The 19,851-nt window shown below is 40.6% G+C and overlaps 1 protein-coding gene and 1 long non-coding RNA gene across 2 annotated transcripts in view; both read right to left on the bottom strand.

Moving 5' to 3' along the window:
- The window catches only part of LOC122927959 (kinesin-like protein klp-3), a 67,988-nt gene extending 65,938 nt beyond the window's left edge, over positions 1 to 2,050 (bottom strand). Inside the window, exons 1-4 of the mRNA XM_044280324.1 lie at positions 1,937 to 2,050; positions 1,529 to 1,675; positions 1,379 to 1,441; positions 158 to 280 (exon numbers count right to left, since the gene is read on the bottom strand). Coding sequence (XP_044136259.1) covers positions 158 to 280; positions 1,379 to 1,441; positions 1,529 to 1,675; positions 1,937 to 2,026 — 423 coding nt within the window. The 5' untranslated portion in view covers positions 2,027 to 2,050. The remainder of the gene's footprint in view (positions 1 to 157; positions 281 to 1,378; positions 1,442 to 1,528; positions 1,676 to 1,936) is intronic.
- Positions 2,051 to 2,079: 29 nt separating this feature from the next.
- On the bottom strand, positions 2,080 to 18,388 carry LOC122928847. The gene is made up of 3 exons (XR_006387932.1): positions 18,309 to 18,388; positions 16,331 to 16,375; positions 2,080 to 2,205 (listed from the first exon to the last, which is right to left on the bottom strand). It is a non-coding gene; the product is annotated as an uncharacterized LOC122928847 (long non-coding RNA).
- Positions 18,389 to 19,851: the final 1,463 nt, after the last annotated feature.

Below are 19,851 nucleotides of genomic sequence, written 5' to 3'. Positions count from 1 at the left end.
TAAAATTAGATAAAACTGTTTAGCCATGCACCATATTTATCATCCAGCCTGAGCCACTGTGATAAATCAGACAATAGGTCATCAATATCTGTAGCCCGGAGAAACCCTTTAAATATACTAATAATATATGACATCCAATCACAATGAAATGCATTACCTCAAATATGTACGTCATGACCATTCCTTTTCCAGGTATGTGGATAGAATTTGTGCGATCATTTTCCACATTGCTTGGATTTCCATTACCATCCTGTCTGTTGTCATCATGTAAGCTGCCTGACTGGAAAATATAAGTGAGACATGGAAGTTTGTCACCCAGTTTAGTCATAATCTTAGCGAGCATAGATTTGTGTAAACCCTTTTATATGGTTTCTTGTGATGTATCATTTATGTGTTGCATAACATAGCAAATGTCTGTAAAATGTATTGACTGACAGGAAAATAACTTTAAAAATGCACAGCATGTGAACTGGATTGTGTTAATTCTTCCTTCAGAAGAACTACAGCTGTATACTCTAAGGGACTCTAACATATTCATGGGGAGAGATATTTAGAAAAAACACGCAATGATTCAAGAGCCTTGCACCAGCCAGGCCATGCTTGCAAACAAACTGTACCTACGTCTTCTGTGTCTTCCAACAAAGGCCACTCATTGAGCCAAATAACCACTATACTGACAGAACTGGACTTCAGTTTCCCTAAACAGCGGGTGGCAATGGTGAGAAGGGTGCTTGGCCAGCCACCGCCACAAAATTATCTTCATTTACACCCGTTTTCTGGCGCAAATGAAGCCAGAACTCCATGGCAGCTTTGATCTGTGGTAGATTTCTTTTTAGGTACACGGACTGCAGGAGGATGCGCCTAATTTATTACGAGCTATGCACCTCGACATGTATTAGGCACATCCTCTGGAGGTGAAGGGGATATCAAACATTGTCCAGAAAGTATCAGTCTTGATAAATCTTCCTGTTACAGCCCCTCAGTGTTTTGGTTTTTTGAAGTCAGTCTCATTTTATATAGCATGCTTTTTAGGTATGGTATGTGTTTGTCACCATAGACTTATCTGCAGAACTTCAAAAATACCACAACAAAAGTGACAGAAAAAAGTCACAAAAACTGCTTGAAACCGCAAGCATGTTTAAATAAAAAGTCAGATGAACAGTGTACAAGAAGATGGTCTAATAAACTGAATCTCAGCTTCCTTGTCCTCCACTGATTAACACTTTATAAATGTCATCTGTCTCTTTTAGACAAATGCTTATAGCTCTAATCCGCATCCAGTTTAAAAAAAAAAGGCATAATAAAAGCAAAATGCAAAGCAAATATTTTTTGATAACACCACTAATTTAATGTACATGCAACAATATTAAAAGAATACCTCATCATAAGTATCAAGGAACTTTCCTTGGCTGTAAAGTTCTTGTGGAAATGGAACAATTCCCTAAATAAAATACAATATTAAACATTAGCAGACAACAGAACCAGGAGACTCTAGCGGAATAGTGACTATGTGGCTTTTAATGCTCACCTTTTCATCATCGAAATACATCCGCATGCCATTCTGAGTAAAACATGTATAGAGAGTCCCATTCTGGTGCTGAAAGCTTTCAAACGTCACAGACACATCTTCTGTTTCCAGAGCGTCCCTCGTTCCAGTCTGTAGCTGGGGATTTGTCTGTACCAGGAGACCGATATTATTTTTAGACTCCTCTACAGGTATAACGTAAGCTACACATACTCCAGAGAAAACCTATCATGTTTTAACTCTACGGATTATATTTTACTGCATATATTGATGACATTATTATTTTTTTACAACACTCTCAGCATATTTCACACATTTGTAAGACGAGGAAATGGAACCCACATAAATTTACTGCAGAAAATGCCCAGATAAAGATTAATTATAATAAAAGCCTAAAAGGCAAAAGTATACCTGTTCGCTCCTTTTATGTTCCTGAGTAATTTGTACCATCTGCTCGATGTCTTCTGATATTTCTTCATCCGCTGGGTTTGACTGCACCATTTGCTGTCTAATGGAAGTATTATCTGGCAGAGTGGATGCTGAACCATTCTGAATCACAGTTGTTCTTTCCTCATTATCGCCTACATTTTCCTTCTTTGGCTGGGTTTTGGAAGCTCCTGTACCCATTATGGATTTACTTTTCAAAAGAAAAGTTTTCTTGGGTTTGGCTTTAATAACACCTGGAAATGCATTTGTTATAAAGAATATCAGTTTGTCATAATTATAATGTCAAAATAATTATTAATTCATTGATTACTTAGGCACAACATTCAATACTGAACAATTCAATTCTTCATCAATTTATAGCAAGATATATATATATATATAATCTGTAAGATTAAAATCAATGACAGGTGAAGTGAATAATGTGAATATTAATGATTACCTTGTGACAATAGTGACAGTAGTCAGTAGCACCTATCAAGGGGTGCGATTTATTAAGCATCTAATGAGCTGTTAGTTCTTGAAGTTGATGTGTTAAAAGCAGTTAAAATGGAAAAGCAAGGATCTGAGTGTGTTCTGCCCAGCAGGGTTAGAAAATAATTCTAGTTCTTTCTGCCAGAGTTTTGCGATTTCTGCAGTTATTAGTGTGGTTATAACACCATCTAGTGGTGTTAAGTTGTATTACACTTTGTTTTTCTTGTTACAAAGACTTCTGCATTGTGTGTGGCACAAAGCATTGTGGGAGTGCAGAGCATCTTGGGAAAGAGAAGCCTCCAGTCACCAGGACACATCAGCAGAGCTGTCGTTGTAGCAAACTCACCTTTTTGCCAGAGTTTGCCATGAGCTTTTGGAGGGGGCTGCGTGCTCGCCTCTTGCCCTGGGATTATGGTCCCTTAAGTTATTGGGTCTTAAGACACTTGGGACTGAGCCCTCTGTCCCTGGATTGCATTATTTGCCTTACTTGCTTGGATGAAGCACATGGTGAGAACAATAGATAGCGGCCATTTTAGCTCACAGACACTGTTCTGACTTTCCAACACGGTGCTATCTTGCCTGTATTTGGTGCACAGAGACATCATTCAGTAGTTTGAAACTACCAAACAGGGGACACATTTATTAGTGACTATTTTCTGTATAACTGGTATATTTTCAGTGTAACTGTATCTTCCAAACTATTGAACGGATGTGGGTAAATTTTGGATATGTGGTTCACCCAGATCCCCCGGTTCCGAGGATATATTGGTTATGGGGTTATTGCATGTTTTGGGGTACCTGTGATATGTTTTATAAAACTGTATTTCTCTGCCTTTGATAATTATATTCGCCCTTGTGTTCAATAATCATCATCGGCAGAGGGGAGGATTTTGTGTGGGTGGGTTTCTATTGTCCCATTGTGTGTTTAAATGGTGATGTCTGTCTTGTTGTCTCCACATGTGTATTGGCGATCTCCCCTTTGTCCTGAGAGATAATTGGATTTCCCTTGGTTGTCTCTGGGACAGAGAGGAGGAAACCATGATGCATTGTGGGGATGTGTTGTATCTGTCCTGTATTTGCAAAACTGTAATAAAAACCAGGCTGGGTGTGCCAGCACGTGAGTTCCTGTTTTTACCCTCAAGGTGAAGTGTCGTCTCATTCTTGGGGGAGGATTTATTGCATGCTGTCCCAGTTTGACTGCTAGGAGTGTAAACCTATTCGTATGGTTTCCTATTCAACTGCCTACAGCATTCATATGCTTGAAGAAGATTTCTATGCTGCTTCGGTTCGGTGACTGTGGTGTATGCCAGAGTGCTTGGAAACCTCAGGAAAACGCTAGGAGCATCCGTCAACGGAGGTACTCAGTCGGGGTGCCAAGTGATCCGTTACAGTCCTGTTGCTACTTTTCAAACTTCACCATCCTTGTAAAACCATATCTGGTGAGAGATCTACCTTTGTATCAGGGACATTATGTTATGCAGAGCTGTTCAGCTAGTTATAATTGTTACTCAGGGAAGTTGTTATTTCTGTTGGCTAGCCATGCAATCTTATGTACAGGCTGCCATTTTAACATGTGCTTTTACTGATGACTGTTAATGTTATAGTACATGCTATCCATTCCTAATACTTATACATGTTATTTATATTCTTGTAGCTTTACCAATCAAATACTCCTGTTTTACCAATCAATCAAACAAACTCTTTTACCAATAAACAAGTTAGAGTACAAAGAATAGTCCATCAGATTGGTTCAGGGCATCTCCAAAAGATCAAGGGGGCATTAGAAAAATAAATATTTTAGACAAAAAACGTTCTACCAATAATAATTATATTTATGACCACTATATCACCAATGAATCAAATTAATTTGTCCATCAGATAATATACAGTCGTGGCCAAAAGTTTTGAGAATTACATAAATATTGTAAATTGGAAAAGTTTTTATAATAGCAATTTGCATATACTCCAGAATGTTATGAAGAGTGATCAGATGAATTGCAAAAACTTTCCACTGCATTTCATTGCTGTCATTAAAGGACCTGCTGAGATCATTTCAGTAATCGTCTTGTTAACTCAGGTGAGAATGTTGACGAGCACAAGGCTGGAGATCATTATGTCAGGCTGATTGGGTTAAAATGGCAGACTTGACCTGTTAAAAGGAGGGTGATGCTTGAAATCATTGTTCTTCCATTGTTAACCATGGTGACCTGCAAAGAAACGCATGCAGCTATCATTGCATTGCATAAGAATGGCTTCACAGGCAAGGATATTGTGGCTACTAAGATTGCACCTCAATCAACAATTTATAGGATCATCAAGAACTTCAAGAAAAGAGGTTCAATTCTTGTTAAGAAGGCTTTAGGGTGTCCAAGAAAGTCCAGCAAGCGCCAGGATCGTCTCCTAAAGAGGATTCAGCTGCGGGATCGGAGTGCCACCAGTGCAGAGCTTGCAGGCAGGTGTGAGCGCATCTCCATGCATAGTGAGGCGAAGACTTTTGGAAGATTGCCTGGTGTCAAGAAGGGCAGCAAAGAAGCCACTTCTCAAAAAAAAAAACATCAGGGACAGATTGATCTTCTGCAGAAAATATGGTGAATGGACTGCTGAGGACTGGGGCAAAGTCATATTCTCCAATGAAGCCTCTTTCCGATTGCTGCGCTACCATCAGCCCTGTGTCATGCCAACAGTAAAGCATCCTGAGACCATTCATGTGTGGGGTTGCTTCTCGTCCAAGGGAGTGGGCTCACTCACAATTTTGCCCCAAAACACAACCATGAATAAAGAATGATACCAAAACACCCTCCAACAGCAACTTCTTCCAACAATCTAACAACAGTTTGGTGAAGACTGAAGAACAATGCATTTTCCAGCACGATGGAGCACCGTGCCATAAGGCAAAAGTGATAACTAAGTTGACATTTTGGGTCTATGGCATTAAAACTCCACAGATCTTAATCCCATTGAGAACTTGTGGTCAATCCTCAAGAGGCGGGTGGACAAACAAAAACCCACTAATTCTGACAAACTCCAAGAAGTGATTATGAAAGAATGGGTTGCTATCAGTCAGGAATTGGCCCAGAAGTTGATTGAGAGCATGCCCAGTCGAATTGCAGAGGTCCTGAAAAGAAGGGCCAACACTGCAAATACTGACTATTTGCATAAATGTCATGTAATTGTCGATAAAAGCCATTGCAATGCATGAAGTGCGTGTAATTATATTTCACTACATCACAGAAACAACTGAAACAAAGATCTAAAAGCAGTTTAGGAGCAAACTTTGTGAAAACTAATATTTGTGTCATTCTCAAAACTTTTGGCCACGACTGTATACGTATATTTATATATATATGTATATATATATATATATATTTATATATACATATATTTATTTATAATATATATATATATATATATATATAGTTATTTATATATACATATATTTATATATATGCCAAATTGTCTGTGTTGATTAAAAACAATTCTGGATTGGTGGAAAGAAATCGGAACTGTATCTGCCCAGCATGGAGTTGCTCATGTGGCTTGGCGTCCCGGTAAAATCATTGCACATGTCAGGAAACCGAGCAAGGAGAGAGCGATCACGTGATACATACCAGGTCACATGATGCTCACTCCTTAGAGATGCCACAAACAACAAAAACTGGTAAGTGAGGTATGCGGTCATGTGAGCAAAAAGACACATGATCGCTATCACCACAGAAACAATGTAAACAAATAGAGCAGTATATAAAGCGCAATGTAAATCACTGCCTACACAGCAAAGTTTCTGTCCTAATGTGCATACTGATTGGCTACAGGTTGAGGTCGATTTATATGATTTTTTTCAGACGACTTAAGTTAAATGTATGGTTCTCTACATAACCCAAAAGGGTTGATAATTTAAAAACATCTGAATTATGTTTATCTGATGTGGATCTATACACCAAGAGTGATTTTAATCCTGTGGTTTCTTCTCCCGCAATTGATTTGTTCACGGAGTCTGTGTTACATGATATACATGCTCTTGGCACTGCTGAACATAATCAATTCCGGCATCCTAACATTTCTTATTTGGAATGGCGCCCCACTTCAAACTGTGTTTGGACTGGGACTGAACAACAATTGACATTTTATTTTTTTCATTTCTGAACACTATTGTCAACACTATTGACAGTGACATTAAATTTACTCTTAGCTACTCTGTGGAACATATTAATTTTCTTGACACTCTAATCACTTTAAAGGATGACCAGATTTTTACTGACATTTATGTCAAGCTGAAAGACAAAAACACTCTATTGAGATATGATAGCGCCCATACCAGGGCGATGGTGAAATCCCTTCCACAGAGTCAGTTTTTACGGGGCAAACGGATTGTGAGTGATAGTCAGCAATTAACTTTGACACTTGGTAAGATGACCTGGTCTTTTCGTGAAAGAGGCTATCCAAAAGCAATACTCAATCCACATTTGACAGCGGTACACACATTAAATCTTACTTGAGCATAAGCGTGAGAAAAGATCACAACAGAGAATTCCGCTAGTGACCACGTATACAGAAGATAGTCATTCGATTAGAGAGATTGTGACTAAACATTGGTCGATTTTAGCTAGTGGACATAACAATATTGCTGCTTTCAAGTTGCCCCCATTACTATCATATAGGAGACCGAAGAATTTCAAGGACCAATTGGTTCACACTGATATTGGCCCACAGAAAAAAAACATGCCAAAGTTTTTTACATACCCAAAAGGGGGGTTGTTTTCCTTGCATGAATTGCATTAACTGCCGTTATATGCAAAAAGGCAATCATTTCACGAGGTACACTACACTTACTAAAATACATTTATACAAGGCCCCTATCCCATGAGAGCGGTTTCATATAGTGTCGTACCTGCCACAATACGCTGTCACAATATTCTGCCTATAATTGAAATTTACCTTAAGACCATCCAGGCTTCCAGAAGACCTGTTTCTCAACAAAAAGGCAATCATTTCACACATCCTATAACCTTTAAACAATATTCCATTAAGCACTATATGACTTGTGAGACGACCTTTGTAGTCTATGTGCTTTGGTGCCCTTGCAATTTGCTTTATATAGGGGAGACATCCATTAATTTCGTAACATCAGTATACCATTCATAAGAAACGGATGGATTTTCCGGTATCAAAACACTTTTCGGAATTTAATCATAAAGAGAGTGATCTAAATGTATGTTGATCGATCATGTTCCTAGCCGGTATTTTCAAGTGTCCATGGCAGCTAGTGCTGGATGACACATTTCTATTTTAGTATGGCTGTAAGCTGATCCGAGCCACCTCTTACTGGGAGTAGTCAAAGTGCTGGGTGGGTGGCATCTCCCCACGCTCCAGGCCGGGTCTTTACTGGCCTATATCAAACCCAGCCAGCAGTCTCAGTTGGGTGTGGATTACTCCTCTCTGACAGTGGAGCGCTGTCAGTCCCTGTATGTGTTTTGGGATCTGAAAACTTGTGCTGTGCAAAAGGGCTGGAAGCCGCATGCTGAGAAAGAGGCCCCTAAAGCCTGCTGTGGACCACTGTGGAGAAACTGCAAACCAGGTGTAGGTCTGTGGACTTTCATGTTTTTCTTTATGTGTGAATAAAACACTGAACTGTTTAAGTTAAAGACTTTGTGGTTGCCTCTATACCCTACCAGAGCAAATCCCCACATTATATGTATGTGTATATGTATGTATGTATATATATATATATATATATATATATATATACCTGTATATATATACAGTACAGACCAAAAGTTTGGACACACCTTCTCATTCCAAGAGTTTTCTTTATTTTCATGACTATGAAAATTGTAGATTCACACTGAAGACATCACAACTATGAATTAACACATGTGGAATTATATACATAACAAAAAAGTGTGAAACAACTGAAAATATGTCATATTCTAGGTTCTTCAAAGTAGCCACCTTTTGCTTTGATTACTGCTTTGCACACTTCTTGGCATTCTCTTGATGAGCTTCAAGAGGTAGTCACCTGAAATGGTCTTCCAGTGGGGTGGGTGGTATTTGGGTAAAAATGATATATGTAAATGTTTAAACAAATGTAAAATGTTTTTGTAATATGGACCCTTTGGACGGTCCATATGTGTACTATATCTGCTTTTTGTATATTGGAAAAGATAAATAAAAAAAATAAAAAAGAAAAGAAATGGTCTTCCAACAGTCTTGTCACGGCTAGCGGTGGGGAAAACCCCCAGCCGTGCGGTGCCAGGAGAAGGTAGGGTTACCACTTGGCCGGGACCACAGAGTTAGGGAGCAGGTCACCTCCTATAGCGTCCCTAACGCTGACCCTGTCTCCTGTCTGTATGAGCCGACCTTGGTGGTAGGAGGGCTCATACGCCGGAACCTAAAAGTCCCTACAAGCCCTCAAGTCGGCCCTGAACTAGGGGACAGAGTAAGACGACCTGCTCCTCCTAGACACGGAGGAGCAGGAGTCTCAACGGCCAAGCAACACAGGAGGATACAAAAACAGCTATGGCAGTGGCAGGCAAATGGAAACAACTCATCACTCACCTGCCACAGACAACACAACCAGGAACCCATGTGCAGGTGCTGTAAGTACAAGACAACAACGGACACAGCACACACCAGACATCACACAGGAACCCTGGACCATAGGCTGCAATAACACAATCCCATACACACCTAAATAACACCGTGAAACATAGAATTTGCTGACAAAGGTTTTATGACCAGAAGGATGGTCCCCACCAGGCAGATGGAGAAGACAGGAGGCTGCTCCAGCCAGAATGGCTGAGAGCAACCTACTGAGCCCAGCCAGAGAACGAGGCTTTATAGGCCTAAAGGCCACACCCACCGGTCAACCACACCCAGTGACAACACACACACTGGGAAGGGAGTTAACCCTTCCTACACCACAGAAGGGAAAACACCAACTTAAAGGGGAATAGCACACACACTCACTCACCTGTCACCGCTGGCAACGGCATGCGTGGCAACCGTGTCCTGCAGAACAACCAGCAGGCCGAGACCCTGCCACCACATGCACAACACCAGACGTTGCCGCAGACAACCGCAGGTGAAGGGAGGTGTCCAAGTGCATACAACCAATACAACCTCGTGCACAACAAACAGACCAGGAAGTGCACACAAACACAGACGAAGGACGTGCACACCAAAAACACGTTGCCAAGGGCAACCGCACGCATGCCTGTTATTCGCGGCAACCGCACCTGAGGCAAACCACTAAGTGCCCCCAGCTGCGGTTGCGACAACACCAGACCGCGGATAACTGCATGCGGCTCCCAAGGAGTCACGACCATGACCAAGGGTCGTGACAAGTCTTGAAGGAGTTCCCAGAGATGCTTAGTACTTGTTGGCCCTTTTGCCTTCACTCTGCGGTCCAGCTCACCCCAAACCATCTCGATTGGGTTCAGGTCCGGTGACTGTGGAGGCCAGGTCATCTGGCGCAGCACCCCATCACTCTCCTTCATGGTCAAATAGCCCTTACACAGCCTGGAGGTGTGTTTGGGGTCATTGTCCTGTTGAAAAATAAATGATGGTCCAACTAAACGCAAACCAGATGGAATAGCATGCCGCTGCAAGATGCTGTGGTAGCCATGCTGGTTCAGTATGCCTTCAATTTTGAATAAATCCCCAACAGCAAAGCACCCCCACACCATCACACCTCCTCCTCCATGCTTCACGGTGGGAACCAGGCATGTAGAGTCCATCCGTTCTTTTCTGCGTCGCACAAAGACCCGGTGGTTGGAACCAAAGATCTCAAATTTGGACACATCAGACCAAAGCACAGATTTCCACTGGTCTAATGTCCATTCCTTGTGTTCTTTAGCCCAAACAAGTCTCTTCTGCTTGTTGCCTGTCCTTAGCAGTGGTTTCCTAGCAGATATTCTACCATGAAGGCCTGATTTACACAGTCTCCTCTTAACAGTTGTTCTAGAGATGTGTCTGCTGCTAGAACACTGTGTGGCATTGACCTGGTCTCTAATATAAGCTGCTGTTAACCTGCGATTTCTGAGGCTGGTGACTCGGATGAACTTATCCTCCGCAGCAGAGGTGACTCTTGGTCTTCCTTTCCTGGGGCGGTCCGCATGTGAGCCAGTTTCTTTGTAGCGCTTGATGGTTTTTGTGACTGCACTTGGGGACACTTTCAAAGTTTTCCCAATTTTTCGGACTGACTGACCTTCATTTTTTAAAGTAATGATGGCCACTCCTTTTTCTTTACTTAGCTGCTTTTTCTTGCCATAATACAAATTCTAACAGTCTATTCAGTAGGACTATCAGCTGTGTATCCACCTGACTTCTCCACAACGCAACTGATGGTCCCAATCCCATTTATAAGGCAAGAAATCCCACTTATTAAACCTGACAGGGCACACCTGTGAAGTGAAAACCATTTCAGATGACTACCTCTTGAAGTTCATCAAGAGAATGCCAAGAGTGTGCAAAGCAGTAATCAAAGCAAAAGGTGGCTACTTTGAAGAACCTAGAATATGACATATTTTCAGTTGTTTCACACTTTTTGTTATGTATATAATTCCACATGTGTTAATTCATAGTTTTGATGCCTTCAGTGTGAATCTACAATTTTCAGTCATGAAAATAAAGAAAACTCTTTGAATGAGAAGGTGTGTCCAAACTTTTGGTCTATACTGTATATATATATATATATATATATTTACACTCACCTAAAGAATTATTAGGAACACCATACTAATACGGTGTTGGACCCCCTTTTGCCTTCAGAACTGCCTTAATTCTACGTGGCATTGATTCAACAAGGTGCTGATAGCATTCTTTAGAAATGTTGGCCCATATTGATAGGATAGCATCTTGCAGTTGATGGAGATTTGAGGGATGCACATCCAGGGCATGAAGCTCCCGTTCCACCACATCCCAAAGATGCTCTATTGGGTTAAGATCTGGTGACTGTGGGGGCCATTTTAGTACAGGTACTCAGGTAGCCCGTGGCATTTAAATGATGGCCAATTGGCACTAAGGGGCCTAAAGTGTACCCAGAAAACATCCCCCACACCATTACACCACCACCACCAGCCTGCACAGTGGTAACAAGGCATGATGGATACATGTTCTCATTCTGTTTATGCCAAATTCGGATTTGAATGTCTCAACAGAAATCGAGACTCATCAGACCAGGCAACATTATTCCAGTCTTGAACAGTCCAATTTTGGTGAGCTCGTGCAAATTGTAGCCTCTTTTTCCTATTTGTAGTGGAGATGAGTGGTACCCGGTGGGGTCTTCTGCTGTTGTAGCCCACCTTTCTTTCCCATTCTGACATTCAGTTTGGAGTTCAGGAGATTGTCTTGACCAGGACCACAACCCCACATGCATTGAAGCAACTGCCATGTGATTGGTTGACTAGATAATCACATTAATGAGAAATAGAACAGGTGTTCCTAATAATTCTTTAGGTGAGTGTATGTATACATTATCTGGTGGCCAAATTAATTTGATTCATTGGTGATACAGTGGCCATAAATATAATTATTATTGGTAGAACGTTTTTTGCATAAAATATTCATTCTTCTAATGCCCCCTTGATCAAAGTTCAAATTGTGCAGTAACATGGGCATCCAAAAGCATAAAAATAGGCTAGTTAGGGTCTGCTGACATTAGCACATCGCTAATGTCAGACAGTTTAATAGGGTTAATTCTGGTGACATTACACTGAGAAACACTAAGGGCTGTATTACATTGGCAGACTGTCTGCCAGGTGATCGTTGCTATGAATGCTTGTTAGCGATGATCTTGCAGTATAAGGCTACTTTCACACTAGCGTTTCTATTTTCCAGTATTGAGATCTGTCATAGGATCTCAATACCGGAGAAAAACGCTTCCGTTTTGATGGTTGTATTATCAGTAACAGAAGCGTTTTTTCTGAGCCCTGCCAGATCCAGCAAAAACATCAGTGTGAAAGTAGCCTAATACTGCCGCCAAATATCACAATTTGCAGAAGATTTTGCTGTCTAATCAAACAACTGGTCAGTATGGGGACGAGTGATGGCATAGTGATCGCTGCTTCCCATGATGTAATAGCAGTGGTCTCCTCTGCTAGCGAGCAGGTGATTGCCAGGAACGCATTCCTCCCGAGAATCTTCTGTAGGAACGCTAAATGTAATAGATTTAATAATAATACATACAATAGGCTGGCTGATCACATTAGATGTTAGAAGTTGGTTGATGGTTGAACAGCAGTTAAACAAACATCTGATAAACGTTCATTTCGCAGACACGGACAGACACATTTTAGTCCATATTGGCCACTACAGTTGTTCAGACTAGCCATACCTGTTCACTGAAACTGGCTGATGAAAGATCTTTCTGGGAATGTTATTTCAAAGAAAGATTGTTGATTCCCAAATGATCTTTCTTTCTTTTGTCTGATTATTGGACAAAAATATTAAATGCGGGTGACTTCAAACGATAATAGCCTATCATCTGTTAGCTAAAATGTTCGTTCTTTGTTAAATTTCAACCGATAAATAATCATCTTGGTTGAACTTGTCCATTTTGAGCAACTTTAGACTTATGTGTTTGGCCACCTTAAGGTAGACCAGGCTCAATGTGTTGTACCATTGAGCTGCGTCTCCCACCATGGTTTCAGACACAGAGCAAGGTATTGCAATGTCAGCTAAAAATTTTAAGGGCTAATGTCAAGATGGCAAGGAGTTCCTGCCAAAAAGGGGTATTTTTATCTGAAGTTTTTATGGCAGATTCACAGGATATGCCACTAATGCCTGATAGGTGCAGCCATGCAAGCATAAAATGTTTTTCTGATACCACATAACCTTCTATGGGTGTCCAGATCAGGGTCCTGCACGTATGCAATCCAATGAGTGCAGCAATGCAACACACCAAATTTGCAAATAGCTACCGCTTTTGCATTATGCTGTAACAAACACTACAAGCCAACCTGTCAGTGGTCATGTGATGTCCGTTTCCACCTACCGACGCTTCAGATATCCTGTGACAATGGCAGTATGGCCAGCCACTTTGCTCAGCCATCCAGCCAATCCAGAGTCTGGTTTTCTATCTAAACCCACTGTTCAGCCAGTGCCAGTTATAAAGTCATCATTTTGCTTAAAGGGGTTTTCCCATTTCAGACAATGGGGGCATATCGCTAGGATATTCCCCCATTGTCTGATAGGTGCTGGGACCCGCACCTACAATGAGAACAGAGCGGGGAAATGAACGGAGGGCGCACTGCGCATGCGCAGCCGCCCTCCATTCATTTCTATGGGGTGGCCGAAAATAGCCGAGCTCTGGCTAAATACTCCTTTAATTGTTGCTCTAACTTCTGATTCTTTGACCCTGCTTATCTCACTACTCCTCAGGATCCACCACTGCTGTTCTGACCTGGATATTACCCTGGACTGTTTGATTTCCCATCTTCCTATTGCTCTAATACCATACCTCCTAAGTGTCCCTCTTTTGGAGGGCTAGTCCCTTATTTGGACCCAAGTTCTTCTGTCCCTTCCTCTGTTCCTTAATGTAGCACTCCCAAAAAAATATATTATCTGACCTGTTAGAAAGGTGTATGATATAATCTGTAGTGAATGTGATCTTCTGAGCAGTGACTGTATTTGTGAGTTATCCCCTCCATTCTGATCCTTAGCTGTGTCATGTGACCACCACTCAGACTTTCCAACAGATACAGGAAGTCAGTTACTTCCATATTCCTACTAGCAGAAGGACCCCGCTACGCACGAGTATATTTAATTTAATGTTTGTGTGTGTCATTAAAATATCAACAGTATCCCCCTAAAACAGTGACATCTACAGTAACCTGTCCCCTTAACAGTGATCTCTACAGCCCCCCACCCTTTAACACTGACCCTCCACAGTGCCCTGTTTCCTTAAAATGGGACTATTATGTGTGCAGAAACCTGTAGTTTGAGATGTAGGGTTGGTAATTTTGCAACATTTCAGTTTAAGGATAGATGTGTATGTATAAGAAATTGCAAGCTTTCAAGTCTACTTGGGCCTCTTCATCAGGCCTCTGATGAAGAAGCCTAATTTAGCCTTGAAAGCTTGCAATTTTGTCATCTTTTCATCTTCCATTAAAAGGTGTTAACCACTGAGGAATCTCAATCTTTTTTTCATCATATATGTAGAAGAAAGTGATTGTGCATTGTGCCCATCTCAAGTTTGCAACAAACACTGAACAGGGGCACTTTCTACACTGTTTTACCCTATATCTCTTATACATAGCCTATGCCTAAGACCAGCTGTTTTTCTGGTTGCTGATATAGACCTTTAAACATAGTATAAAATACTATCAATAAACTTTTTATCTTATGATCATTTTCTGTCAGGCTAGTATTTGTGTAATTTGAGGAAATTGCAAATGTTCAACATCTAGCTCATTAACCTGTGGCAGCTGATAAACATTTTGTTCCTCATCAGTTTAGACTACTTATTCATTTCTGGCAGGTCATCTTGGTATCTCTAGTACTTGTAAAATGCATTCCCATAACTAGTGGTGGACCTCTTATTTACATGAAGTCAAAGCATATGTGTTAGGCTGTGATATTTGTGCCCATACTTCATCGCCTGGTTACTTACCAGCTGGGAAAATGCAGACACTCCCAATATGAAAATGACCATGGACTAACCAGTTCAGTAAACAGTACCATCTTGCCTTTAACCTTTCCATTCAACATGTTGTTAGATTGCATAGTGTACCAGAAAATAGATGGGATAGATTTATAAAAACTGGTGTAAAGGACAGCTAGCTTAGTTCCCTGTTGCAGATTTAACCTTTAATTTTCCAATGGAACTCTGAAAAATGAAATTTAATTGGATGCTAGGGGCAGTTTTCCTTTACACCAGTTTTGACAAATCTCCCCCACTGTGTCTGATCGAGGATCCCAATTTGTGTCTAAGTTCTGGAGGTGTTTTGTGCTAAATGAGATATTGACTTGTCAATTTCCTCCATTTACCACCCTAAGACCAATAGACAGACAGAACGATGAAAAGTCCTACATTGTTATATTGCTGACAACCAGATTGACTGGGTAACCTATCTTTCCGTAGTTGAATTTACATTAAATAACCATTACCAAGAATCTATTAAAACTTCCCCTTTTTTGTAATTTTGGGTTTTATTCTTGGTTTGGTTCCTTGTCATCTTCTTAAGCAGAAGCATTCACTAGTTAGCTGGGGGTAGTTTGGACATAGATCTAAGGCAATATTTTTTACAATATTAGATTGTACTTTGATAGACAGAAGAAAGCCACAGAACAAAAGATGCTCACTTGGTCCTTCTTTTTGTATGGAAGATAAAGTATGGTTGTCCACCAAGAGTATGAAACTTAAAGGGAATCTGTCACCACGATCTTGGACTAAAAAGTAGTGATCTGGACTCCTTATCTGCAGTACTACTCAAGTATTACTTCAGATAAGGAGTCTACATAACTACTTTTTATGTTCTTAAGGAGCCCCACTCCACCTCTGTCAGCATAGAAATGGCAATCTGGACTCCTGTACAGTACCTTTAAAGGGAATCGGTCCCCATAATCTTGGACTATTATCTGCAGTCATACATGACTAGAACTAGGAGTCCGGATCACTATTTTTAGTGCCCCTTAAGCAATACCTGTCACTAGTAAATCTACTAAAGTGTCCAGCTACTCCAGTTCTAGTTAAAAGGGATGTCCACCTCATAATTAAGGGTCCATTCACACAACTGTATCCGTTTTTGCAGGCTGCAAATTGCATATCTGCAAAACACAGATGCTGGCTGCGTGCGTTCCACATTTTGTGGATCAGGATGTCCTTCCTTATGATGGTAAATGCTTATTCATGTCCGTAAAAATAGACAAGAGTAGGACATATTCTACCTTTTTGCAGGGCTGCGGATGCGGACAGCACACGGAACAGGGGATCTACAGGAACAGAAATAAATTTATGCTAGCAATAAAGGACTAAATTACTTTAATTTGAAACAAGCGTTTTTTTGGTCTAGGGGTGCTCACAGTTGATAACTAAAATGGCCATCAACTGGTGTCAGAAAGCCATCCTATAATGCAAATGGGGTAGGTTGCATTGCGCTCGAGATCTGCGCTGTGGGTGGGGCTTAACACTGCACATCGCTCATTTCCTTCTGTTTAAGGAGCCTGATAGGAATTTGGAGGTACTGACTGCAGTGCAGCATGAGTGGTAATAACTATCTGATCCTGCAGCCTCGTTGGTGCCTCAGCTAAATTAGACTATATACAACTTTATCTATCTATCCGTTTGTCTATCTATCTAATCTCTACAGTATCTCACAAAAGTGAGTACACCCCTCACATTTTTGTAAATGTTTTATTATATCTTTTCCTGGGACAACACTGAAGATATGACTCTCTGATACAATGTAAAGTAGTCAGTGTACAGCTTATATAACAGTGTACATTTGCTGTGCCCTCAAAATAACTAAATAACTCAACACACAGCCATTAATATCGAAACCGCTGGCAACAAAAGTGAGCACACCCCTAAGTGAAAATGGCCAAATTGTGTCCAATTAGCCATTTTCCCTCCCTGGTGTCATATGACTCGTTAGTGTTACAAGGTCTCAGGTGTGAATGGGGAGCAGCTGTGTTAAATGTGTTGTTATCTCTCTCACACTCTTTCATACTGGTCCCTGGAAATTCAACATGGCTCCTCATGGCAAAGAACTCTCTGAGGATCTGAAAAAAAGAATTGTCGCTCTACATAATGATGGCCTAGGCTACAAGAAGATTGGCAACACCCTGAAACTGAGCTGCAGCACGGTGGCCAGGACCATACAGCTGTTTAACAAGACAGATTCCACTCAGAACAGGCCTTGCAATGGCCGACCAAAGAATTTGAGTGCACGTGCTCAGCGTCATATCCAGAAGGTGTCTTTACAAAATAGACGTATGAGTGCTGCCAGCATTGCTGGAAACCATGAATGCCAACATATACTGTAAAATACTAAAGCAGAGAATGATCCCCTCCCTTTTGAAACTGGGCCGCAGGGCAGTATTCCAACACGATAACGACCCCAAACATACCTCCAAGATGACCACTGCCTTGCTAAAGAAACTGAGGGTAAAGGTGCTGGACTGGCCAAGCATGTCTGCAGACCTAAACTCTATTGGGCATCTGTGGGGCATCCTCATACAGAAGGTAGAGGAGCGCAAGGTCTCTAACATCCACCAGCTCAGTGATGTCGTCATGGAGAAGTGGAAGAGGACTCCAGTGGCAACCTGTGAACTCCATGTCCAAGAGAGTTAAAGCAGTGCTGGAAAATAATGGTGGCCACACAAAATAATGACACTTTGGGCACAATTTGGCCATTTTGTTACCAGCGGTTTAGACATTAATGGCTGTGTGTTGAGTTATTTTGATGGCACACCAAATATGTACTGTTGTTATACTGTTTACACTCACTGACTACTTTACACTGTATTAAAGTGTCATATCTTTAGTGTTGTCCCACGAAAAGATATAATAAAATATTTACTAAAATGTGAGGGGTGTACTCTCTTTTGTAAAAATACTGTATATCTTCATTATTTATCTAATATCTAGCTATCTATCCACATATCTATCTATCTAATATCTTTTATCTACATTATATATATATATATATAAATATATATATCCACCGGTGTGTGTATATATATATATATATATATATATATATATATATTTAAAAAATATCTATTAACTATATCTACATTATCTATTTATTTCAAATATACCTAAACTCTCCTCCCTTATAGAATTTTAAACGTATTATATGGATGCAGAAGTAAATTGCTACATCTCATTGTGCGTGAAAAGGAGCTACATATAAAATGTTACCTTATTTCCTCCTGAAGTATCCTGGAGTTGTTGCTTGCAGATATATATGTCAGCATTATAACAGCAGACACGGGGAACAGTGGTGTTCTACTCCATAGCACAGGATACATAATGACAGTCTACAGGTATGTGACAGCGATTACCTTGCTGTTATGTCTCTGGGGCCACTCCGTTGCCTTAGAGCTGTTGCTCCACCCAGATACTGCATAGCTCACAACAGACACATGCACAATACAACCTGAAGCCAATCTTTAATCCTAATCAAATCAGTTCTGACTATAGCTATCTTCCCATAATATTCCCATTTCATACTCAGAGGGGTACACAAGGCTGAAATATATAGGATCTGGGCTCTATACTGCTGTGCCTGCCTGTGACAGGAAAGGGAACATTGTGGTCATTAGTGAACTTCTTTCCTGGCTTTCACAATAGTTTATATGTATTGTACAAAATAAATAAATTTTTGTTTCTCTGTCCCTGAACATCTACAGCAGAAAATCTTCAGTGACCATTTCCTTACATGCAAAATAAAACGCAATTAAAATACTGTTAACTCTTAAAGACAATGGCATTTGTTAGGTTCCATACACATTAGATAAAAGAGGTCTCCATTTCCCCCCCGGCAGCCCCTGACTTGAGCATCGGAGTAGTTAAACTTTTTTTTTTTTTTTTACGGTGTCCACCTGAGGAGTTAGGTCATGTCATATTTTTATAGAGAAGGTCCTTACGGACGTGGTAATACCTAATATATACTATCATTTTTAAAACAAAAAATCATGTTTTAGTGCCTCCATAGTCCGAGAGCCATAGTTTTTTTTATTTTTTGGGTGATTGTCTTTAGATGATGGTTTGATTGGCACAATTTTGGGGTGCGTATGACTTTTTGATCGCTTGCTATTACACTTTTTATGATGTAAGGTGACAAAAAATATCTTTTTTACACCGTTCTTATTTTTTTTACAGTGTTCACCTGAGGGGTTAGGTCATGTGGTATTTTTATAGAGCAGGTTGTTACAGACGCAGCGATACCTAATATGTCTATTTTATTTTTTACAATAAAAGCATTTTTTAAACAAATAAAAAATCATGTTTTAGTGTCTCCATAGTCTGAGAGTCAATTTTTTTTATTTTTTGGGCGATTGTCTTAGGTAGGGGCTCATTTTTTGCGGGATGAGGTGACGGTTAGATTGGAACTATTTTGGGGTAGGGCGATAACGATATTAAGAAATTTATCGCGATAACGATATATATCTCGATAAATACCCATTTAAAAGAAAAAAAACACAAGGAGACATTATACTGTATGGGGGGCCACAAGGAGACGTTATACTGTATGGGGGGCCACAAGGAACGTAATACTGTATGGGGGGGCCACAAGGAGACATACTGTATTGGAGGCCACAAGGAGACATTATACTGTATGGGGGGCCACAAGGAGACATTATACTGTATGGGGTCAGCCATAAGAAGACGTTATACTGTATGGGGTCAGCCACAAGGAGACGTTATACTGTATGGGGGCCACAAGGAGACATTATACTAT

The sequence above is a fragment of the Bufo gargarizans genome, chromosome 2 (assembly GCF_014858855.1).
Source record: "Bufo gargarizans isolate SCDJY-AF-19 chromosome 2, ASM1485885v1, whole genome shotgun sequence".
NCBI lineage: Eukaryota > Metazoa > Chordata > Amphibia > Anura > Bufonidae > Bufo > Bufo gargarizans.
Note: the sequence above shows the minus strand (reverse complement) of the source record. Positions and strands in the feature narration are given on the sequence as shown.